This window comes from Acanthochromis polyacanthus, chromosome 11 (assembly GCF_021347895.1).
Source record: "Acanthochromis polyacanthus isolate Apoly-LR-REF ecotype Palm Island chromosome 11, KAUST_Apoly_ChrSc, whole genome shotgun sequence".
NCBI lineage: Eukaryota > Metazoa > Chordata > Actinopteri > Pomacentridae > Acanthochromis > Acanthochromis polyacanthus.
In genome coordinates, this window is record NC_067123.1 from 39,999,536 (window position 1) to 40,026,501 (window position 26,966).

General features: G+C 39.6%; 1 protein-coding gene across 1 annotated transcript in view; it reads right to left on the reverse strand.

The window, feature by feature from the left end:
• grin2da (glutamate receptor, ionotropic, N-methyl D-aspartate 2D, a) overlaps positions 1–26,966 on the reverse strand; it is a 322,668-nt gene that overhangs the window by 107,156 nt on the left and 188,546 nt on the right. Inside the window, exon 7 of the mRNA XM_051955237.1 lies at positions 6,248–6,362. Within this exon, the coding sequence (XP_051811197.1) occupies positions 6,248–6,362 (115 nt within the window). The remainder of the gene's footprint in view (positions 1–6,247; positions 6,363–26,966) is intronic.

The following is a 26,966-nucleotide window of genomic DNA, read 5'->3' on the forward strand; positions in this document are numbered from 1 at the left end:
TTAACAAGATATTTAAGATGCATTATCTTAAAAAAAAGACTTGGTAAGATTTGGAATTTTTGCTCTTCAGGATGTTTATCAGGCTTAAAAACAGTTTCTACCCCAAAACCATAAGAGAAACTAACTCTGTCAAACACTAATCAGATTACTGAGTAGAGCAATGCAAACATGAGATTACTGGCTGATTTCATTGCAGTAAAGAAATGCTGTTCTGTCAAAGCTGCATTTGACGCATTAGTTGTAGCTCCACACATGGAGGTTGTCCCAGTTTGGCACCCACAGATCTCTCTCTCTTCCACAACAGTTTCCTGCTCAGTCAGCAGCAGATCACCAGCAGTTTCCTGAACTGTGCTGTCTCTCTGCCTCCATCCCCACAGTGAAACTCAGCCTCACATGTAAACAAACCTTTGCAGAAGAACATGCTGCTGATCAGGTCAGTCAGCTCGTACCCGTGGATGGAGATGGGTCATTCCGTGTGGTTTCACCAGATGGTGGTTGCCGCACCATTTTCAAATTAGTCCTAAATTTGCATGTCACTAGATAGTTACAAAAGTACTTTCTATGCAAAATTGTAGGCCTGTAGCTCAAATAGTTTCTGAGTTGTGGGGGTCTGAAATTTTTAGAATTTGGGCTATAAATAGCCACAAAAAAGCCTCGCCCAAACCCCACTCGCGAGTAGGTTTTTCTTAATTTTCAGCATTTTTATCAAGCCCCCACAGCCTGCAGAGTGTAGGGAAACACCTAGGGATGTTTGTGGGGCACTAGCTACATGCAGAGGCCTTGTTTACCAACTCACAGCTCTCTGGTATGTCTCGAGGCTGAGAAATAAACACTTAAAGAAAGCTTTTTTTTTGGCTTTTTATAGGCCAAATTCTGAAAATTTCAGACCCCCACAACTCAGAAACTATTTGAGCTACAGGCCTACAATTTTGCATAGAAAGTACTTTTGTGACTATCTAATGGCATGCAAATTTAGGACTAATTTGAAGATGGTGCAGCAACACCCCCAAGGAATATCATTTCACCTGGACTGACCCAGATTCAGAAAAATGTCCGATCAAGGCGGCTGGTTTCCATTTTCCTCTACTCAGACTGAAAACAAACCGCTAAATGTTGTTTGTAATGTTGACATTGAAAGAGTTTCTGAGACTAAATTCCTTGGGGTTGTCATTGATCAAAAGCTAACATGGAAGCAACACGTTGAATACATTAAAGGGAAAATCTCAAAATCACTTGCAATCCTGTATAAATCCAAAAATGTATTGAATTCCAAGGCCTTGCATTTGATTTATTACACATTGATTGTTCCCTATATATCTTATTGTGTGGAATTGTGGGGATCTACCTTTAAAACCACCATAAATTCAATAATAAAACTGCAAAAAGGAGCAATACGTATTATTAATAAGGCTGATTATTGTGCCCACATGGAGCCACTTTTTCTAAATTCTTATGTTATGAAATTTCATGATTTGTTTTACTATAAAATAATGCAAATTATGTTCAGAGCAAAATCAAAAATGCTCCCTGGCCCAATACAGAGGTTCTTTTCAATTCAGAAGAGTCCGTATAATCTCAGAGGTGTTTGCAAATTTACTGTACAAAAAGCCAATAAAGGTATGAAAAGGAGATGTGTCTCCATTATTGGAGTTAAATTCTGGAATGATGCCAACATTAATTTAAAAACATGTCATTCTTTTTTGGTTTTTAAGAAAATGATTTGTAAAGCTATTTTGAAGCTTATAAGTGTGATTAATCATCTGTTCATTCTTTTTGTTTTTAAGTTAATGATTTGTAAAGTTATCTTTGAAGCCTATAGGTGCAATTAATTATCTGTTGTTGTTTCTTTGTTTTTCTGGACGTTGGTAGCCTAAAAAGTTGATAATATAGGATCGGCTCTCATAAGCATTCTGCTTCTGCCTTTTCAGTCATTATTCAACACATGATTTTTGATTTTGTGATCTTGTGAGGAATGTCAATACTGTGTATAATATTTGGGGTGTTGTTATGACTGAATAAACTACTACTACTAATAATAAACGATTCACATAAGAACCAGTTTTCTTTGGAACGCTGCTAATTTCCCCACTAAGCACCATTCACCAGTTGTTCTGTTTCATTCTTCATATCCCAAATATGTACAACGAAGGTGCACAGTTATTACGACACATTAAAGGGAAAACAGCCAGCTCCTCACTAATTATTTTCTATTTTTATTTCCCATCATGCACGAACTGAAGCGCAGACAGCTGTTTGACCACACACATCTCTTGTTATTCATGTGGAGTGACCTTTTTAGCGTTATGTAAAAATGATTAATCAGCCTTGTAGTGTCACGATGAGCTTTTTGGTTTCCCTTTGTCCGGCCTCTCTCCTTCCAGCTCCTCTTTGCTACCGACAGAGAGTTGGTGTAAAGTGAACAAATCCAGCCTTTCAGTAGGATTTACGTCTCATCCAGGTCTCGCTGCCAATTTGGCATCATTTTTCCTGTAACGTCAGACATTCTAGAAGGTGTAAAATACTGAGTTTATATTTGTTTATCACCACCTGGGTGCGAAAGTTCCCTGTAATCCTGGTGGAGAGAGCAGGATGTGAGAAAAATATGAAAGAAGATGCGGTCTAGCCGAAAAGAAAGACCAAATCCATTCTGTAAATACAGTCAGGGATCTCTGTCTGTGAGCCCAAGTGCTTGTTCAGCCGCCGTAACATCGCACTGCTCTCCAAATACACTCCAGAATTCAGTTCAGCAAAAGGTTAATTTAGCAAATATGAACCCAGAAAACAGGGATGTTCAGATAATTGAGGTCTGAGTGAACTGAAGGGTAGCTAGGGTCAAGTGTTGTCTCTGAGGGAGTTGTACTGTCGCCGCTGCTGCCCTGTTCGGCCATTATCTGTCAGGTCAGAGCTTTCACACATTTACTTCAAGAGATCCTGGATTCATGACTTTGCCTGTTGAATATTTTAATTTTTGTCTGCAAAAGAGAGATAAACTGGAGCAATTTGCATCCGCATCCATTCAAGGCTTAAAAAAAGATTTGTTCTGTATTTTACAGTATATATATATATATATATATATATATATATATATATACACAGCCCGATCTCACGAGGATTCGTGAAACTGTCACGTAAATTTTTGTTTCGGTTTCGTGCGCACCAACACGATTTTGTCATGTTTTTCGTGCCGCTCACCACGAAATGCGTGTTGGTGCGCACGAAACCGAAACAAAAATTTACGTGACAGTTTCATGAATCCCCGTGAGACCGGGTTGATATATATATATATATATATATTAGGGGTGAAATAAAATTATTAATATGTATAATAAAATCATAAATATATGTTAGGCGAAATAAAAAATGACGAAATAAAATTCAAAGACGCACAAAATAAAAACATGAAATAAAAAACGCCAAGGGGTGCCGTGCACCACAGGCTGATGATTTTTGACCCTCCTCGCCTACCGTAGCAGAACACTCGCTTCAAAACGGAGGAAGACGAGGCTGAGGAATTAGCTGACGCTCCTTCGTCAAAATAAATCGGTTGTGTGGACCTATTTTGGCTTCCTATGTAAACGACGAGAGAACGGTGAGAAGATTGAGGATAAAGCAAAAACCGTGTGCAAAATATCCCGCTACAGTTCGCCGTATCCTGCGGCGAGTACAACTAGTTCACAGTTCAGACATTTATAGGTCAGACTGCAGCTCCGAGGACTGTTTGTTTTCCTTTTCATTCAAAAATGTAGTTATTCTTATTATTACAACAACAAAGGGCTTTTTTATTGAGACTTTATGTTTGTATTTGTGCTGCAGTCTAAATAAGGGAAAAAGAGCATTTATTTTGTACTGATGCAGTATTATTTTTTGTATGTCTGCATAAGGAAGAAAATAAAGAAAATGAGATTTTTGCATAACGTCCTGCTGTTGGGGATTTTCTTTTGTCTTTATTTCGTATCGAGAGTATTGCGTATCGTTTCGTGAGTTGACCATTTCGTTACACTCTTTATATATATATATATATATATATATATATATATTTGGCATTATTGTCACTGTATTTACAGTTTACAAAAGTTACACTATTCCATTATTTATTTCTGCATTTTTTTGGCACCCTTACTGCCAGATTTTCACAATTTTTTGACAGAACTTTTATTGATTTATTTTTTACAGTGCATCCTGATGGTATAAAAGAAGCAGTCTGGGAGTCATCTTTAGAGACTAAACTCTTATCTGTCAGTTTCTTTCTGCCCGCTGCAGCTGGTAGTTTTTCTTTGCCAATCCCGTGCAGTACGAGACAGTAACCTATCTCCTCTGTCAGAATCTCAGCCCTCATTCAGCACAAATCCAATAAGGTGAGATGCACCGGAGAAGGGCAGATTCCCACAGATGGAGGAGTACTTCAGTTTGTAGACTCGTGCACTGAGCAAAAGTCTGTTCTCTCTTCGTCTCTGAGTGTCAGCTGGAAGGTTAACAACTCAAAAACCAAAGAAAGGCAAAATGAGACAGAGAAGTCTTAAAGCATGAATAAAATAGCTGACATCCTCCAAAAATAAACGCCCCTTGTTCTGCAACCTCGTGAAGAGGAAGCACTTTTTCTACCGTCGCTGAGTAAAATGTCCCTTGATCTCAATCTTGCTCTGAGGCTTGTTATCGTCTGCAAAACAAGATTGAGGTCAATTTCAGATCCTGGCATGCATGATTTATCAATTTCACCAGACCCCCCCCAACCTCCCAAAACAATACCGTTCAGTTCGAGGTTTTTCTCAACTCAGACTGTTGGGGAAAAGTCCAGAGGGGGAATATTTATGCAGCATTGTCAAGTTAATTTGTTTTATCACGAATGTGGATGAGTGGAAAAAAAGGGGGATTTAGAGGGCAGTTCAGATCAAAGATTCACCATGAAACACAGAGAAAATGGGAAACTGGTGACAAAAGAATGGCAAAATGAGATTGTACAGCTGAATGTGACTTCAAAAGGAGCAAAATATGCACTTTAGGTTAGAATTACAATTCTCTGTCCGGTGTCTGTGCTGTGTCTTACTACCTCCTCCATGGTTTGTTCATTTTTTTAGGATTCAGATCAAATTATGCATCAAATCCTCAGAATTTTCATTTAGATTCTGGGTCACCGCATGTGCCATCTTCACATCTTGCTCCTGAGGCTTTCAAAGGTTTTAGAACCTGCTGGGATTTGCTGAAACTCAGCCTCAAATGCATTACTGAGGTTAGACAGCACCGGCGCTGGAAGGCGAGGTCAGAGCTCAGTGCGGGTCAGTCAGGCTGTTCTGCACCATGCAGGGAAAATCTGCTTTATGGGTCTGACTGTGCACAGGAGGATCCTCAAGCTGGATCAAGAAAGCAAGAAAGGGTCACACACAAACTGTGCCACAAAGTTGAAAGAGCACAGCATGAAGCACTTACCTGGAATTAGCTCCAAGTCATGCAAATGAGCCTCAAAGAGAACATGCAGGGAGAAGTGGTTTGCACACATTTCCTGCCATGTGTCACCTGATAAGACAGGTACTTAGAAACTACTGACATAAATTGAGTTTACTCATTCCTGAAATCCTCCTTTGCGAACTTTTAACTCGTGCCGTTCTCCTAATCCTTGTCTTATACAGTCCGGGTGTAAAACTAAACAGTGCGGCACGTTTAGGTAGATGTTTAGATTTGATAAGAAGGTGAAGAACGACTAGCATTTTCAAAGCTAGGGGCTTTAAGCTTATGTTATGCTCTTAGATATATTTTTTCTTTTAAAAGGTTGATTTTTTTCCTTTTTAGTTATCACTTCACATCGTGGGGGGCCTTGAGTCTGGACTTGGCGGTAAACATATTGAGTCTTGAAAGGTCAAGAACAAATGGACCACAGCGGGGCACAACAAAAAGGTTTACTTGTTTTTCTCAGGTCGAAAGAAGTCGAGAGGAATTGAAAGCACCTACAGAGGGCAGATCTTGGATTTGCTGCGATTACTGTACAACTGCTACACGTGACCCGTGACCGCCGGGATATTGGATCGTGAGTTAGCGCCGTCTAACAAGGCTGACAAACCCAGACTAGAGTATGGGAAAGAGGAGGGGTCTCTGGGGAAATCTAATGAGGTCTGGGAGAGAGACGGAGTCTGTGAGGCAGCAGAAAGGCAAAACTGAGCAGTGATGAGCTAGCATGTTTGATGGGGTGTGAAATTACAGATAGCCAGTCTAGTCTCTGCGTTATGATAATTAGCGGTAACTCGAATATACTGACCTCCTCCCAGCCTCTCCCATTGGTGTAGGAGATGACGTCGAGCAGCGGGTTGGACAGGTAGCCATCGCTGTTGAAGGAATAGTCCCGTCCACCGATTGAGATGTTGGTGAAGTACCTGTAGTGGAGATCAGAGAGAAGAGAGGGATTTTATTAACCTACATGTCAGAAACTACAGTAACATGTCAGTTTAATCCAAAATAGTTTAAATCAATCCAGTGGACTTTAAGAAAGTTCCTTGAAGACGTTTCACCTCTCATCCAAGAGGCTTCTTCAGTTCTGGTGGTGGTTGGTGTTGCCTCAGCTTTTAAACCTCTGTGAGGTGTGTCCAGGGCTGTTATTCCAACGACCGATATATAGGAATAATATATAGGAATAATAGCCCGTCACAAAGGTTTAAAATCTGAGACAACACCAACCACCACCAGAACTGAAGAAGCCTCTTGGATGAGAGGTGAAACGTCTTCAAGGAACTTTCTTAAAGTCCAGTGGATTGATTTAAACTACTTTGGATAACCATGACCTGGATGAATGAGAACCTACACAGACATGTCAGTTTAGTACAGTTCTGATGTCACCTAGACTCCACCAAGCCCTTTGTGTTGACGGCGCATTATCAACACCAACTTTTTTTTGTGCATTTGTACCTTCATGCACATATGCAAAAAGTATTGCACATCTCAGTGGTGTACAGTTGTATTTAAAGTTGACAACAAACAGCACATATTTCGTCAAGTTCTGCTGATTCTGCAGCATAGAGCTGAAGATGCTGAAAGTTTTGCCAAATCTGTTGCCGTGCAGTCGAGTTGAGTTTGATAAAAATGAGACTGAAATGTCCTACAAAAGCCAAAGCACCTGACTGGATCCACCATTCTTAGCTTCCTCTGACCAAAATACCAACTTTGCTAACTCATAGCTATATTTACTGTTTCCATGCTAAATACGAAGTCTGTTCATGATCCAACAACATTAGGTTCTTTTGACTTATATGGCTTTTGTTGTTTTTTTGTTTGTTTGTTTGTTTTTTGCACGTCCTTCAAACAAACTGCAGTTACAGCAAAATGTCCCAAAAAAAGCAACAAAACCAAATGACAAACTACAGGTATTAGTGAGTTTGGAACATTTTGAGCCTCATTTTTGCGGAACATATCATCCATAACAAAGCCATCCTTCAATTTACAAGATGATTTTTCAGAACATTACTTCAGTTCAGAATGCTTCATATAGACCAGAGTATTAAACCTATACCCATTTTCTATTTGAAGCGTATATGGCACCAAAACAAATTACAGTGGAAGTTTAAATCTGTTGCTGTACAGCAGAGCGGAGTTCGATAAAGTGACACTGAAATGTCCTACACAGACCAAAGTACCTCTCTGGGTTGACCATTCCTGGTTTTTGTCGTATCTTGACATTCGTTCTGACCGACATCCAACTTTAACTCCCCTGACTGTTTTCCATGACATATACTGAGTGCATTTATATGTTTTTTGCACATTTCCTCAGGGCAAACTGCAAAGTGTCTTAGAAAACCACAAAATATTACAAACCAGAGGCATCAGCAGTTTTGGAAGTTTAAGGGCCTTACCTGTGGCAAACATCCTGCCTACCTTCAGTTTAAAAAGATGATTTTTCAGACATTACTATAATACCGTATGTTTAATATACACCAGAGTATTAAAACTATATCTTTTAGCTACAAAAAAACACAGCAAAAAAGAGAAAATACACAAAGTAATTTCTGAGAAATAAATGGAGAAAAGTCCAAAGAAATAAAAACAGAATCAGGAAAAGCAATCAAACCAGCAGAGGTAGAGCCAAGACCTTCACTGCAGGGAACAGCCATCAGGGATTCTGTGCTAAAGACATTTCTGCTGATATGAGGGGAAATCACATTGTTGAGGTGTAGAGTCCATGAGGTGGGAGAAACAAAGACAAGGCCGGGAGAGGAATAAAGCGCAGAATTCACTCCCTTACTTCGGCTGCATTTTTGCGACACAACAGCGGGAGGTTTGCAGAAAGGAAAAATATACGAGAGAAAAGCTGAAAGAGAGGAAACATCGGAGGACAAATACTTGTGAGGAAGACAAAAACAGGGAGGGTTGGTGCAACAGAGCAAGAAAGAGATGTAGCTTTGATGTTTTTTAATGAAACATCTACCTTAAAAGCATCGGGGAAAAAAGCACATCAAAGCATCTTAATGAAACCTTCCTGCAAGCTCACAAACACACAGACGACCTCACTGACGAAAAACCCTCTGCTACTGCTCAAATAGCACTTCATCAACTGCAGTCTGCGGTGGAAACGGACAAAAATACAAACTGTAGAAAGCAGTACTGTAGTAAAAAAGATGCAGCAGTCACACAGTGAGGGACTTTTACATACTGTTACAATGCTCCTTTAAATTAGCACTTTAGCGACATGTAGGCCACATTTCCATATTATAAAGATTCAACAAGTCATTAAAGCTGCTGTCCGGAGTTTCTGTTTGTTTTCAATTTATGTATCATTTTTTAACAAAGCTTAAATGTGTTAGTCTAGTTCGATACTATAATATAAAGTTAGAATAACGCGATATGAAAATTTATTCCTGAGCTCCGCCTTCCTCTCATAGACCCCCATGTTATTCCAAAAAGCGCCGGTCGCTGCCGACCAATCAAGTTCGAGCTTCAGCTTTGTCATGCTGTCAATCAACGGTTACGCGCACAGCAAGCAAGCCCATGCAGAGGTGGGCGAGCTACGCACTACGCAACCGCGCGCACATTTGTTTTGCTTGTGGAGGAGAGAGCATCAGGGCTCAGCAACTTCCAGAAAAGTTACCAATCCCACGGCTTGTCAGGCCAAGAGACTGCAGGACGTTTTTTGGCTCGGGGTGCTCGCGTCGCTCCCCGACCACGGCCCTCCATAGCCCGCCTGACGGCTTCGTTTAGATGCCCGACCTCTGGAGGAAGATGTTGGGGCGTCTGGGACATACTCTTCATCAGAGGAGTCATGCAATTCTGAACTCTAGATAGAAATAAATAAACAATGTAACACATATACACGCGTAAATGCACTAAGTTTGATAAACAACGTCATCGAGAGGGATACACGAGTGTAATCACATATTGAAACTTTACTCGTTCGTCCTAGCAGATTCATGTTATTTTGGTATTAGGACAAGTTAGACTCAATACAGAATTCTAACGTAATTCCTTTATTATTTACTAAATGTACTAAATGTAGAAGAGGGGAAAACAGCAAAACAGGCCATATGCTGCAGCACTCCGGGCACTTCTCTCATGTACTGAGCGCGTGCACAAATAAAGGGGGGAAATCAGAGGGAGGGACCAACAGTGTTTTGGGAGACGCTGCGATTCAAACTCCGGACAGCAGCTTTAAGGCAGCATGCAATGCAGATATATTCAAGATATGGTGGATTTTAACTGTAGTCAGATGAGGAAAGCTTTTACATTTTCTCCATCTTTCTGACATAAAACTCTGGAGCACCAGAAACAGCATATTTCACATATTCTGCGGTGATTTAATCCATTTTAATAATGGGCGTGTCCGCAACAACATGTTCCTGCGCAACTAAACTGCATTCTCATTTGTATGTTCAGGTAAATATGATTTTGTTTGGAAACAAGGGATTTCATCACCAATGACACAGTAGAAAAAAAGATCTTCTGGTTGAAAAAGTCACAAAATCTCTGATAGGAGGCAGAAAGTCAACAACAGCAGTGTCATCCAGGAGTCCACATAAATAATGAAAAACAGCATTACAGAAGACAGAAATTGGGATATTATATGCATATCCCGGCTACTGAGCTTTCTAATAATGTGTCTGAGCTTATCCCCTCTATTGTAAATGAAATATGGTCTTTAGTATTATATTTTTAAAAAAAACACATCAGTATTCTCAATAGTTTCATTTCCATTTCAGGCGTTAAGCAGGAGCCTTTCCTCTACAATGACTTACAGTCCCAGAGTGAAATGAGATTCAGCTCCTATAGGGGAAAAACGTCTTCACCGCAGGGTTCATTTACTTTGACTCTACGTCCCATAGGGAAACTGTAGGACTCATCCACCACTTCATATTTAAAAGAAAATGTCAGCTCACTAATTGGTTAGAGAGAAAAAGAGATTCTTTTTGTCTTCACAGTGTGCTAATGTGGTTCTGGAGTGTTTGTGAGAAAGAGTTCAGCCCACAGCTGACGCACAAAAGTGTCATTAACCTGGATATTTACACACAAATAACCTGAAAATTAACATACAAAATTGTTAATCATGTGATATTAATGGAAAAAAGTGTCAATAACCCGGATATTATTGGACAAAAGTGTAAATAATCTGGATAATAATGCAAAAAAAAGTCAATAACATGGATATAAATGTGCAAAAGTGAATATTAACACACAAAATGGTCAGTAATCTGGATATTAAAGCACAAAAGCGTCAATAACGCAGATATTTAGACACAAATAACCTGGACATTAACATGCAAAATTGTTAATAACTTGATATTAATGCACAAAAATGTCAAAAACGTGGATATCAACACACAAAAGAGTCACTAACATGGGTATTAATGTGCAAAAGCCACAATAACGTTGATATTAACACATAAAAGTGTCAATAAATTGGACAATAACATATAGAATTATCAATAATCTGGATATTAACACACAAAAGTGTCAGTAGTCCAGATACTGACTCACAAAACTGTAAATAACTTGGATATTAATACGCAAAAATGTCAATAAATTTGATACTGATGTATAAAATTGTCAATAACCAGAACATTAATGCTACCAAGTGTCAATAACCTCAATTTTAAGGCACCAAATTGTCAGTAACCTAGATATTAATGCACTAATGTCTCAGTAACCCAGATACCAGCACATAGCAACCTGGATATTAACACATAAAAGTCTCAATAAATTGGACATTAACATATAGAATTATTAATAACCTGGATATTAACACACAAAAGTGTCAGTAGTCCAGATATTGACTCACAAAACTGTAAATAACTTGGATATTAATACATAAAAATGTTAATTAATTTGATACCAATTTACAAAAATGTCAATAACCAGAACATTAATGCTACCAAGTGTCAATAACCTCGATTTTAAGGCACCAAATTGTCCATAACTAGATATTAACGCACTAATGTCTCAGTAACCCAGATACCAGCACATGGCAACCTGGATATTAACACATAAAAGTGTGTTCACCCGGATAATAACGCACAGATGCATCGCAAACCTGGATATTAACACAGAAAGCTGTCAAAAAAAACCCAGAAAGGATCTTATTTTTTCTCCTATTTTGCTAATGTGGCGCTGGAGTTTAAGTGAGACAAAGACTTTGCCTCACAGTTGATGTGCAACAGATTGAGGAAAACGTGCAGGAGGGCCGAGCTGAGCAGCTCCTGCTGCTCATCGTCAAACAAACATCACCATCGATTGCTTTCACTTCCACACTTGCAAATAAAGAGCAGGAAAGTTGAGAGGCGTGCGAGGATGCGACCTGAATTACTTCCAGATTGCATTAATATACATTTCTGTTCAAGCACATGATCATAAAATCCATCCGACGCTTGGCGGGTAAAAGCGGAGCAACGATCAACACGGCGGCAGCCATCACATCAGAGGGAAAATGGGAATGTCATCATAATCATGTGGGCCTGCAGTGGCTGAAATAAAACACATCGTCTGCAGATGGAACCTCACACATCACGCTGTCTCTGAGGGCGCAAAAAAAAAAAAGGCTTTTGTGTATTTGCCTTCTTCACGGCTGTTTGTTGCCCTGGAACCGGCTGCTGCCCCCCTGAGCTGCCCCACAGGACTCCAGCGCTTCTGTTTCACCTGATTTTACCTCAGAGAAAAACTCTGCCTTCAGGCTCAGAGTGACACAAGTCAGAAGTGTCCTTTTTTTTTTTTTTTTTTGCTGGACACTGCCAATCTCCAGCTGAGTCCAGGCTACAATCTACCCTCTTCCTCCTCCCACCTCCTCTGTCCTTTCATTCTTTCCTCCCGTTCTCTGCCTCTTACTGCCACCCCACCGTCTCACATTCTCTTGATTTTCCCCCCAGTGCAGTGCAGAGGAGCAGAGGTGACAGCGACGAAAGAGAGGAAAGAAACAGCAGGAGGAGGAGGAGGAGAGGGCGAGAGAGACTAAGGTGGAAAAGAGAGAGCGAATCCTGGAAACAGAGGCAGCGATTGAGATGGAGGGAGAAAAAAAGAAAGGACTGCAACAGAGGAGAGAGAATGAGAGAGCCGATGTGTAGCGCAGAAACATGAGCTGCTTCACTGGGACGGGAAGCATCAAACAGGCACAATCAAACAGCTTCTCTACACACAGAGAGGGGAAAAAAACCCAGGAACACATGTAACAGAGCGTTCAACATGCCATGCAAATCACCTCAGCAGCAGCAAATATCCCCACATGCATGTTCAGTCAGCGGCAAAGCTGTTTTCATTATTCATTATCCTGCTTTTCAGGGTAGAAGAGACGATTTGTTCAGCAAACAGAACGAATCCGGCTCATGAACGATCCAGAGGAGAGGGTTCAGTCCTTCAGCAGACATTCAGGAGCAGCAAACACTGCATCATTCTGAGGGAGTTTTCATGCACCTCTTTGTGCCTTTTCTGCATCAGTTTATGGTGGAAATGATCATGTAAAATGACATGAAAATGTCAAACAAAACAGCCAATAACCTGGATATTAGCATACAACAAAAACCTGGATGTTAACACACGAAACGGCAAGAAAACTGAATATTAATGCACAACAGGGTCAATAACCTGGATTTTAACACACAAAAAGAGTCACTAACCTGGATATTAATAAGCAAAAGTGTCAATGACCCGGATATTAACACACAAAAGTGTCGATAACCTGGATATTAATGCACCAAAGTGCCTGTGGCCAGGATAATATCATACAAAACTGTAAATAACCTGGATATAACTGTCAATGACCTAGATATTAATGCAGAGAAATGTCAATAACCCGGATATTAACATTTAAAATTGTAAATAAGCTGAATATAAACACATGGAAGTGTCAATAACTGGATATTAATGTGCAAAAGTGTCAAAAACTCGGATATTAATGCATAAAAGTGTCGATAACTTGGATTTTTACGCAAAGAAAGAGTCCATAACCTTAATACTAATGCTCCAAAGAGCAAAAATTGCAAATATCATGGAAATAAACACATAGAAGTGTCAAAAACCTGCATATTATTGCAAAAAAAATGTCAATAACCTGGACAATAACACTCAAAATTGTACATAATCTGGATATTATTGCACAAAAGTTTCGATAACTTGGACATTAATGCGCAAAAGTGCCTGTAGCCTGGATAATAACATACAAAACTGTAAATATCATTGATCTAAACACATGGAAGTGTCAATAACCTGGACATTAACTTTTAAAATTGTAAATCTGTGTATTATTGAACAAAAATGTCAATAACTTGGATATTAATGTACAAAAGTGTCAATATCTTGACATTAACATACAAATTTATAAATAACTTGGATATTAACGCACAAAAACATCAATAACCCAGATATTATTGCACAAAAGTGTCGGTAATCTGGACATTACCACATAATACTGTTAAATAATTGGGAATGAACACATGAAATGAAAACCCACACAACTGAAAATACAATGTAGCAGGCGCTCAGAGGTTTGGTTGTGACTTTCAAACCCTCATTCTCCTCTAGATCAGCTTTTCTCATTGAATACTATCCCTGCAGAGTCAGCACACAGACACAGTAGGTCTGCTTTACGCTACTGTCTTTGTCTCTTCAGTCTCATCTCCAAAACAAGACGACATGGTCATCAATATCCCCCGCCACATGTGATGTCAATGAGTCTATATGCAAAACAGTGATAAAGGGCCATAACTCTGTTAAATATTATCGCACAGGTCTCATTTTCGAACTTGATCAAGGTGTCCGTGGTGTGAAGCTACACACTAAATTTCGTAATCCTAGCTGTAATAGTTTCCGAGAAAAGCTGTCCCCTTCATGACGGATGGACAGACGGACGGAGGCCAAACCTATATCCTCCTTTTCCACTTCGGCGGGGGATAATAAATGAATCCAGTCAGAATAAATACAAAATCCTGGACCTTCATGGCTCTGGTGTGTCTCAGCAGCTTTCAGGAATCAAACCCATCGGATCCCCTCACCGTCAGGACTCAAAGCTTCAGCTGCTCGTCATGTTTGTGTCCATTTCTGCTCGCCCATTTTCACAGATGCAGCTATTTTTTTAACGCCACTTTATTAAGCTCTTATCAGTCGTTTCCTGTTCCCACTAGGACATCTATGACTATTAAAATCCATCGCTCGCTGCTGCTTGCTAACAAAGGCGTTTCCCACCGACAACCTTCTGCAAGCTGATTACGTCCAACAGACAGCTTTCAGAAGCTCCACAAAAGACAAATAAGGGTCTGGCATCAGTAAATCAGTCACACAGCTGGCATTCATTTCCATCAAAGTATTAGTCTGAATTTAAGTTGTAGCTCAGGAGGAAGAGGCATGTGAGGACAGAGGGAGTGAAGCAGGAGGCTGAGAGGTGCGTTAAACCTACACACCAGCCGAGCCGAGATGGAGCCCGATTTAATCAATGAATTCATTACGAGAGACACGTGACAGCTGCGCATCAAGCAGCAGGGGAGGAAAAGCTCCCTGTGGAATCAGTACCTGGTTTATTACTTTACCGACTGCCAAGATGAAAGAGAAGAAAGACATGAAGGAACAGACCGAGAGAGAGGGACGAGGGTTGGAAAAGCAGCAATTCAGAGGAGGATAAAGCTCAACTCGATCCAGTTAATCCACCTTTTAGTTAGTAGGAATCAACTTTACCAACATCTACTCAGGCTCGCATCGGTCAAGAGAAGAATCTGTGGAAATCCTGAGGTTTCCGGTCATGTGATGACGACTCTGATGACACACAGCTGCAAACAGAACATCTGGTCGAGTGTGAAGGAGCTTCTCTGAGTGATGAAACGGTTATGAGAGCTCATGGTGTCTTTCTGGAGCTGAGATTTCCTTGGACCACTTCAGCCGATGGATACCAACATTTCTTTCTGCGTAAAGTAGTAGACTCGCTTGACAAACCTTTTGCTTGTGGGATTCAAGCTGATTTAATTGTTTTGGGATTTTTTGGTCCAGTCAGTTTCCTTTTAGCTTTGGTTTCGGCTCATCTTGATCTCCACATTTAGCTTCTAGATATTCCGTTTTGTCCATGTTCATTTCAGTTTTTTTGAATAATTGCAAACACAAATAATCAAGAATTTCAGCTCTGTGTGCTGATGTGGTTCTGGAGCGTATGTGAGGAAGAATTCACCTCACAGTCGATGCACAAAAGTGTCAATAACCCGGATAATTACACGCAAAATAACCTGGAAATTAACATACAAAATGGTTAATAACCTGATATTCATACACAAAAGTGACAATAAGCTGAATATCAACATGCAAAAGTGACAATAATATGGCTATTATTGCACAAAAGTGAAAGTAATCTGGATATCAACACAAAAAAGTGTCAATAATGTGGATATTAACACACAAATGTCAGTAACCTGAATAGAAACACACAAAAGTGTCAATAAATTGGACATTAGCATACAGAATTATCAATAACCTGGGATTTTCCTCATGTTGTTGTTTTTCTGTCTGCTTTGATGACACTGAACCAAACACTAAATGTGCCACAAAGGCAAAAGTAGAACCCAAAAGATGCCAAATAAAAAATAAACACGCTCCGCTTAAAACATCCCCCGACTTATATATAGTGCCTCTAAGTGCAAGAAATAATAATATATGGTGGACAATACACCTACAAAATGATACATCTTCACTACAATAAAAAAACTCAATTGTTCAGAGAACACCGAGGCACTTAATCTGACTCCACCTTAGGGGTAGAATAAGTCAGGTGGTCCAAAACCCAGCATTTATTTAGCACTGACAAAGATTTAAAATTTAAAAAAAAAGGGGGGGTGGGGGGTGGTTGGTTGGCAATTCTTCTGCAACCTTTGACCAATCGCACTTGAAGCACTTTTTGCACTTACTACAGGCTTTTCCTTATGTCTGAATTCTTGCTTGTGTTGTACATCGCTTTGGACAAAAGCGTCTGCTAAATGAAATTGTAGAATTGTAGAAAAACAGTCAGGTGAAGGTCATACACCCAAAAAGGCAGATCTACATTATGCACAGGTGTTGTGGGTGCAATATGCATGAAATACTTCAGGTAGTTTCTGACATATGCTCCAGAAACAGAATCAAAAAATATTTGAAGTGCCTCACAATGACCTTGAAAATCAGGTCAAGGTCATGCACCCTAAAAGGCACATCTACATTACTAACAGGCTTAGTGTGCGCAATATGACTGAAATCCCTCAACTAGTTTCTGAGATACGATCCGGAAACCAAAAAATATTTGAAGAGCCTCATTATGACCTTGAAAATCAGGTCAAGGTCATGCACCCCAAAAGGCACATCTATACTATATAGAGATGGCCTGGGTGCAATATGAATGAAATCCCTCAAGTATGATCCGGAAACAAAATGCGGACATACGGACGGACAGACGTACGGACGGACGTGCCCACGCCAATACCCCCTCCATGCCTACGGCCAGCAGGGGATAATAAAAACCTCTTTGAAAAGTTCCTGATATTTCTTTTGGTTTCTTTTACATTAAGCTGTAGCTTCCTCCTGATTTGTTCCAGATGACCCAAACATCTAGCAGTTGCTCACTCAGTCTGGCCTCGGTGCAGAATCCTCTCTTGGTGATAAATCCGTTACCTTCAGCTCTCTGCTCTGCCATTGGCCTGCTCTCCTCTCTGCTCTGTGTCTTTTCTGACCAATCACACTGAATGCCATCTCAGCTTGGCAACCAGGAGAGAGTGGAGCTGTCATGACTGCAGATACTTTGAATTACACAACGAAAACAAAACAAAACAAAAAAAAAAACAGCCTGTTGCACAAGCAGCAGATTCAGACTCTGAATCAGTCCTGTATCACCGATGTCAAAATAAAACCAACTGAGCTGGGTTTTGTTTTTGTGCAAGTACTGATTACCATTAATGAGTCAGCAACCCTGAGTCTGTATGGAGGCAAAACTGATGCAACAAAAGACAAACATGAGCAGCAATTTTCAAGAGGTGGTGATGTTTTTCATGCTTACAGTTCAATAAGATTAACCCGCTAAACAACAACACACACAAGTGGGTTTAAAATGCATGTTGCCTTTAAATAAACAAGTCACAACAACAGCCATTATTACAGTCAGACTGTAGAGAAACACACACAATCATCAAGTTTTCAGTTTTCTGACAGTCTTTGAACTAACCAGAAGTGGTGATTCTGTTCTGTTTGGAAAATGACCCAAATCTAAGCTTACAATCCTAATATTTTATCATATTCAGTATATTCTATAAGAATAAAGAATGAAACGATTAGAAACCTGGATATTAACACACAAAAGTGTCGATAGCCTGGATATTAATGCACCAAGTGCCTGTTGCTTGGATAATATCATACAGAACTGTACATATTCTGGATATAACTATCAGTTACATAGATATTAACGCAGAAAAATGTCAATAACCCAGGTATTAACATTCAAAATTGTAAATAAGCTGAATATAAACACATGGAAGTGCCAATAATCTGGATATTAATGTGCAAAAGTGTCAAAAACATGGATATTAATGCATAAAAGTGTCGATAACCTGGATTTTTACGCAAAGAAAGAGGCGATAACCTGAATACTAATGCACCAAAGAGCAAAAATTGCAAATATCATGGAAATAAACACATGAAAGTGTCAATGACCTGGACATTAACTTTTAAAATTGTAAATCTGTGTATTATTGAACAAAAATGTCAATAACTTGGATATTAATGTATAAAAGTGTCAATATCTTGACATTAACATTAAAATTTATAAATAACTTGGATATTAACGCACAAAAATGTCAATAACCCAGATATCGACGCACAAAAGTGTCGGTAATCTGGACATTACCACATAATACTGTTAAATAATTGGGAATGAACACATGAAATGAAAACCCACACAACTGAAAATACAATGTATCATATTCAGTATATTCTACATGTCGAAACCTTTGTTCTGACCAGATTCTATAAAAAACGAAACATTCTGAGAAGCTGTGATTGACTCAGCCGTGACCGACAGTCACATGACAAGAATCCACTGTTCGGCTGAACTGCAGGCTGTGTCTACAAAGAACCAATAAGAGACAAATGAGGAAAACAATTACAAATGTAAGGAGTAGAATAGGGTCTGTCTGTCTAGGAGTGTGTGCTCTAATGCTTTACAGTTCTGCCCTAATAAGCTCCACAGCTGGTACGTGTGTGAGAGTGGTTTTCCATCAGTGGAAAACATTCAGCCTCTTCGCCAGCTGCTACGGGAAAAGCTTTCTGTGTAACCATGACAACTTCTTCAAAAGTAAAAAGAGACCGAGAGAGAGAGAGAGAGAGAAAGATGGGGAGTTAAAGAGAAAGAGAGCGACGGAGAGAAATGAGCGAGTTAGCTGCAATGATCAAGAGCCATTTCATGCTCCATGTAACCAAAGTCTTGGATTTGTCAGCATTTATTCCCCATCTCTCCCTTTCTATCCTCTTATCTGCAACTCTCATTTTCTTTTTATTTGCAGGAATGTTAATATTACGCACGATTGAATATATTTTGCGGAGGAAAATAGAATATCTAAATGAGCAAAGGAAGACAGTTTGATTCGTGATCGCCAACCTTTTTTCCAAGCACAGATCTCTTCTCACCTCCATATATAGAAGGAACAGAAGAACACAGAGGTGTTCAAATGTTAAACAGCGATCTTTTTTAAGTCTATCTGCAGTACAGTTTGCCATGGGTACTATTCCACATCATCAAAGAGAAAGATCTTCAGCATCTCCAGCAGAGAAGACACGAGTTCAGCGGAATAAACGAGAAAACGGAGCAGGTGTCGGGCAACATGTTAGCGAAAGCTTGTTTCAGGGTCAGGACAACCACAATCAGATTTTTAAATGGATGCACAAACGGACAGAGCACAAACACTGCAGTTTACCTTGACAACGTGTGAAGGTGTTCTGCTTAGCTCATCCAAACTGTTCGTCTAGCAGGAACCCCGGTGATGTGAAAACCGAAGCAATGAAAACAGCGATGGACCGATACAAACAGGACAACAGTAATTGGCTTCAACCTTGGTGAAGAACACCTTTTTTCAGACAGTTCCAGCATCTCCGGTGTGTGTTTTATGTTGTTGTGGAATGACTGCCGTGTCTCTATGAAACTGCGTTCCTCCAATTGGCTTTTGGTGGAAAAGTAGAAAGAAAATATCTCTAAAAAGTAGCGCTGTGTTTATGAAGTGGTGCCGAAAAACAACAAGAGAGCATTTTAATAATCATATAATCTCCACAGATGGCGACTAGATTGTGTGAACAAAGAAATATACTGTTTGTGAACATCTTACAATATGCTCACTTTTAATTCATTCACCAAAAGATGTCAATTAACAACATTTACTCACTGTGTTAATTTAAAAAAACAGAACCTGCAATTATTTTTCTGTCAAAACATCTGCTGTTGTCATTTTTCTGTAAATCAAAGTAATTTGCAGTAAACAGGGTACAAACTGGCTCTCCTTTGGGTCCTGGACTGTTGGGTGCACAAAGAAAAGCAATAATTGTTTTACAATTTTTTTGTCCATTACCAACAACTTTTGAACAGCATTTGCTGTAGGATTTGCCAACATTTATTGTTACCATAGTTTTGCAAAACCGAGCATACATTATATTAAATTCCATTAGACTCATGTGACCATTTTCCAGAGCAACTTAAGGTAAAATGGCTACCAAACAATAAACAAGGAGCTCAATCAGTGCTCCAGTAAAATCATTTCAAGGCTTTTCTCACAGGAAATTAATCCAACACTGTGAGGCGAGGACGGGGAACAAATTAACGGACACTATGTGATCGTCTTGGAACCACGTGAAGATCAGCAGGTCGACTGTGATTAATGGTTTGGTCACCGTCCTTGAGAGCTCACATCAGAGACTAGAAATGGTAGAGGATGTCAGAGTGGCCTTGCAGGCTTTGTGGAAGCCGATACAGACCGACTGCATGTTGTTTTGAGGCCAAACTTTACAGATCTCAAAGAAAATGTCACAAAGTTCTTTGACTTTTTGTGTACCATTTGATTCTGACAATATGACTGTGCAGAAATCATTCTATTGTGGCCACTACACACTGTGCGATAAGTTCCCAGCATGCTACGCTGTACGACATAAATTTAATAATCTTTGAAATTTGCTCTGTGCAGATTGACGATGAAAACGCAGCTGAATCTCAGCCTACGATGTACGTGAGTCAACGTGAATGAAGAATAAAACGCCATCAGTGTGCGCCGTCCATCCATGAATAATAAACAACTGAAGCATAAACGGAGTCCTACAATCACAGGGAAACTAGCCAAACATGAGGCCTACAATCACAAGGAAACTAGCCAAACATGAGCCCTACAATCACAGGGAAACTAGCCAAACATCAACCCTACAATCACAGGGAAACTAGCCAAACATGAGCCCTACAATCACAGGGAAACTAGCCAAACATGAACCCTACAATCACAGGGAAACTAGCCAAACACGAGCCCTACAATCACAGGGAAACGAGCCAAACATCAACCCTACAATGACAGGGAAACTAGCCAAACATGAACCCTACAATCACAGGGAAACTAGCCAAACATGAACCCTACAATCACAGGGAAACTAGCCAAACATCAACCCTACAATCACAGGGAAACTAGCCAAACATGAACCCTACAATCACAGGGAAACTAGCCAAACATGAACCCTACAATCACAGGGAAACTAGCCAGACATGAGCCCTACAATCACAGGGAAACTAGCCAAACATGAACCCTACAATCACAGGGAAACTAGCCAAACATGAGCCCTACAATCACAGGGAAACTAGCCAAACATCAACCCTACAATCACAGGGAAACTAGCCAAACATGAGCCCTACAATCACAGGGAAACTAGCCAAACATCAACCCTACAATCACAGGGAAACTAGCCAAACATGAACCCTACAATCACAGGGAAACTAGCCAAACATGAGCCCTACAATCACAGGGAAACGAGCCAAACATAAGCCCTACAGTCACAGGGAAACTAGCCAAACATGAGCCCTACAATCACAGGGAAACGAGCCAAACATAAGCCCTACAATCACAGGGAAACGAGCCAAACATAAGCCCTACAATCACAGGGAAACTAGCCAAACATAAGCCCGACAATCACAGGGAAACTAGCCAAACATGAACCCTACAATCACAGGGAAACTAGCCAGACATGAGCCCTACAATCACAGGGAAACTAGCCAAACATCAACCCTACAATCACAGGGAAACTAGCCAAACATGAACCCTACAATCACAGGGAAACTAGCCAAACATGAGGCCTACAATCACAGGGAAACTAGCCAAACATCAACCCTACAATCACAGGGGAACTAGCCAAACATGAGGCCTACAATCACAAGGAAACTAGCCAAACACGAGCCCTACAATCACAGGGAAACTAGCCAAACATGAGCCCTACAATCACAGGGAAACTAGCCAAACATCAACCCTACAATCACAGGGAAACTAGCCAAACATGAACCCTACAATCACAGGGAAACTAGCCAAACATGAGCCCTACAATCACAGGGAAACTAGCCAAACATGAACCCTACAATCACAGGGAAACTAGCCAAACATGAGCCCTACAATCACAGGGAAACTAGCCAAACATAATGGATGTTCGTGGCTCAGAAAGAGAGGGAAATTTGGGATGCCAGTTTTGCCAAGGGAGCTTGAAGTAAGTACTTGTTAGCATCTGCAAGCATTTTACGTTAGCATTTATTGTTCTGTTCTGTCATTTTCCAACAAAGCACACTTCTTCTTTGTTTTAATCCCCCAGCTAATTTAGCACATATTTGAAAACTGACTGGTCCATTGGTAGTCATCGCAGAGAATATCCAGTCAATAACATTCATTTTGACTTTAATTTGGCCAAAAACTATGGCAATTCCAAAATTTTATTTATTACGGGAGTGTGTCGGACCTAAATGCTCTTAAGTGAATAAAGTTGAAGAGCTGTAATGTGCAGCTGTCTCTTTAGAAATAAGCATCTGCATTGAGAGTCACTAAATGGGAAAAAAATATAAATTCACTGAAACCATTAACAGTTTTCTACCAGCATTCCTCTTTTGCATCATTTGCAGTAACAGTTGTCGCTTTTTACCACAGTCAACTTTTAAATTTCTCATTTCTCTTCATTACAGCAACACGTTCGCCACTGATTCAGTTTGTATGGAAGAAAATGCATCAAATGTTCTCTTTTATGGGTGTTTGCTCAGAGTTTTATGAAGGAAACAAAGAAAGATGATAACCAGCATCATGACCAATTATCTCTGATCATTGCCATTATCTCGAATTGGTTTTTTAGGTTAAGCCATTTGATCCATAGTGCACCAATCTGCTGTCTTGCTGAGCGTCTTCTGGATTATGTTAAGATTTAGAATACAGGAGGTCCTTGGTTTAAGACGTCCTCGACTTACGGCGTTTTGTCATCACGATGGAACTGGTTACGTGGAACTATTTGGTGACCGGAGCAGACAAATACGTCGTCACGCTACGCTTTAAGTTGGCTTTGTTTCCATTCCCCTTTTGTCCACCACCTTGGATTGAGCTACATTCGCGAACTTTTTGGATGTTATTTTATGCTTGTATACTCTTTCTTTGCCTCTCTTTGTTTTCCTGATGCAGCAGATACAGTCGATTAAGTTCCCTTTTAGTTTTAAAAAAATCTGCAACTTCATTTATTAGAATCCTGCTCCATTAGAAAGTTAAATAGGGATGAATGAAAAATTACATAAAGAAGCCCCCTGCAGAAATTACTCAATGAGCTTTCTGTCAGCATCCTCCCTCCTCCCCCTCTCGACCTCTCTCACTCTTACGCTCTCACATTGACAGAGATGATTCATAGTTCATCACTTTCTGTGGCTCAGAGCCTCTGTGGGACTCAGACAGACCAGCAGAGCCTCCTGTGTTCTCCCACTGTGGAGAATAACGCTCGTATTTTTACGCTATTGTGCACACGCATGCATACGGTGTACGGGTTGCAGAGAAAAGAGGCCGTTGGCTGGATCACACGACACAAATGAACGGCGAAGGGAGGGGCGTCCTGACGGAGACTAAAGGCCATCAGGAACCCTGTGTGACTCAGACTCTGCAGTGAAGGAGAGCAGAGCAGCACGAGAACATGTTCTGTGTGGTTTAACCGAGTACATGTGGCTCTTTGATAATCAGAAATCCTATATAGATTCACTGTTCATTCATTTATTCATTTTAAACACCGTAGGGGACTGGAGAAGTCAAATAGAAACCAGCAGAACAAATCTGTACTGTGATCACGGATGTATTCATTTTAATGAAAGCTAAAAACCACCAAGTGTTTTCAATTAGACTTTCTGTAGGTCAGGGGTGTCCAACATGAGGCCCGTGGGCCAAAAGTGGTCCTCCAGAGGGTCCAATCCGGCCCTCAAAGTGTAAAAATTACAGAGAAGACATTAACTGCAGATTGTAAATTAGTAAAAGTATAAATTTAAAATCATTTCTAGACCATGACAAGTTGTTTGGATCAGAAAGTAAAATACTAGCTCATTTTGTGTCTCATTTTTGTAATATATTTTCTTGTTTTTGTTGCTTTTTTGTCTTTTTTATTGTCGCATGTTTGTCGTTTTGTCTCTTATTCTTGTCGTTTTGTGTTTCCTTTTTGACCTAATTTTTGTCATATTGTGTTTTGCTTTATTCATTGTTTTGTGTATTGTCTTTGTCGTGTTGTTTCATGCTCTTGTCATTTTTTGTCTCATTTGTCCATTTTTTGTCGCTTTGTAACTTTTTTTGTCACATTTTGTTTTGTTCTGTGTCATTTCATTTTTTGTCAGTTTGTTTCCCATTTTTGTCGTTTGCGTCTCATTTTTGTAATATTTTGTCTGGTTTTTGGGGTTTTTTTTGTCTTTTTTATTGTTTGTCTCAGGTTTTTGTCGTTTTGTGTTTCCTTTTTGGTCTCATATTTGTCATGTTGTGTTTTGTTTTATTCATTTTTTTGTGTATTGTCTCTGTCGTATTGTTTCATGCTTTTGTCATTTTTTGTCACTTAGTAACTTTTTTGTCACATTTTGTCAATTTGTTTCCCATTTTTGTCGTTTGTCATTTTTGTAATATTTTATCTTGTTTTTTGTATAATCTGGAACACACTGGTGCTTTTCCTGTTAAAACTAGCCAAAATATCTGCGAAACAAAATGACTATTTGACACTCTAATGTGATGAGTGTGTGAATAAATTACTGTGGATTTCTTTTTTTTTCCCACTCCTGGCGTCATCAGTAGTGACTGAATAAAGCGGTCGTGGTGTGAATCAGAGCAGCATGTGGTCAGCACTCACCAATTAAAAGGCTTTGAGTTTTGACCTTCACTCAGTCTTTGCTACATGAGTCACCGCAGGCTCGAAGAACAGACTTTATTAAAAAAGCATGTTCTTTCTTTGTTCCCCAAGAATGGTTCCATTTCCCAACAGATGGCCCTCAAAACATGAGATTTGTAAAAGTAAATGACCGCATACGATCCCTCACGTATGCAGCAGACTGAGACCTCCGTCTCCATCAGCTGTTTGTGGTTAGATGATGATGAATGCTAACACACAGCTGGTCCTGATGGTATTGTTGCTAGCAGACCCTTCACCATGCATCCACCTGTCCAGTCTGAGGCAGGTACAACAAACAGATCACATCCAGTCAGGCTCTGCTCACCCAGGAATGGTCGATACAAGCAGGAGACAGACAGGATGTCTGTCAAAGTTTAGACAGAAACTGTACCTTTTTCTGAGCTTTCATACCTGCAGCTATCCTTGACTGGATGTTTTTTCCTCTTGCTGCTCAGCGGCTATGCTTCCTGCTGGGACATTAGCTGCGTTTCCATTATCCTTAGATATGCGCAAAATGTAAATAGCGCAATAAAAAAACTGGTAATGGAAACACCTGAATTTCGAAAAAGGACTAAAATATCGCTAAAAAGTTTTTACGCTCTCATGAGGTGGTTTTTCAGACGTTTTGATATTGAAAAATATCACAAAAGCGCAATGGAAACACTTTTTATACGTCACCGGACGTGACGTACCTGGTCACATGACCAGTTCTCTCGGAGTAAACATGGCGCGGTACGTGTGGACAGAAGAGGAGACCGAGACTTTTCTTGCCATTATTCTTGAGAAAAACATCACTGCCATACTAGACCGCAAACAGCAGAGGAATGCAGAGTGTTAGAAGGAGATGGAAACAGGTTTTGGGTGTCCGTCTTCCTGCAGTGAAATCTCGTGGGATGATATTTTACGAGAGTTACGATGCTTCTGCCCAGAACAACCTTCAATGGAAACACGTTCAAAGCGCAAATATACTTTGTCAAAATTTTAGAAATATCGCTTTTATTTTGCGAAAAACTGTAATGGAAACCCAACTAAAGTCTCATTTGTACAGTTTTTTGTCACTTTGCAACTTTTTTGTCAAATTTTGTCACTTTTTCATTTTGTTTTGTGTCGTTTGTCTCATTTTTTATCTCGCTTTTGTCATTTGTGTGTCATTTTTGGAATGTTTTTTCTTGTTTTTGTCGGGGTTTTTTTACCTTTTTGTCAGATTTTTATAATTTGTGTCACATTTTTGTCGTTTTGTTTCTCGTTTTTGTCATTTTGCGTTCAATTTTTGTTTCACGTTTTTGTCTCATACTTGTCATTTTGTGTTTTGCTTTATTCATTGTTTTGTGTATTGTTTTTGTCATTTTGTTTCGCAATTTTGTCTCATACTTGTCATTTTGTGTTTTGCTTTATTCATTGTTTTGTGTATTGTTTTTGTCATTTTGTTTTGCAATTTTGTCATTTTTATCTCATTTGTAAATTTTTTGTCACTGCAAATTTTTTGTCTCATATTTCTTCACTTGTTTCTTTTGTTTTGTGTCATTTGTCTCATTTTTGGTCATTTTGTTTCTCACTTTCGTCATTTGTGTGTCATTTTTGTCATACTTTATCTTGTTTTTGTTGGGGTTTTTTTTAACCTTTTTTGTCTGATTTTTATTGTTTGTCGCATGTTTGTTGACGTTTGTCGTTCTGCAAATTAAGTTTGAAGAAACCTGTTCTCAACCGATAAAGCCAATTGGGTCAAAAAATAATTGCAGGACTTTTTGTATCATAGTCGACATTTTTGCTGTTTTCAGGCCTAAAACCAACATGGCCGCCTATAACCAAACACCACATGGTATTTTAGAGAAAGATTCTTCTAAATATTATATCTACAACTGAGTACAATTGAAACTGTTTCTGTTTTGGAATTTGTAAAGACATGATCAAAATTAAGGGAAAAAACAGCTATTTTTACTTTGAATAAAAATGTATGAAAGACATATCCCATGGACTAACTGTCCCTCATTTATATATTGACCCCTATGATGCTGATATTTCTGGTGCTGACTGGCTCCACTGCATAAACTGTTTGACAGTAACAGCTGATTTCTATGGAAAAGTCCTGCACTCTAGCTTTAAGTTTAGTAAAGTTCTGCTTTCATACAGAA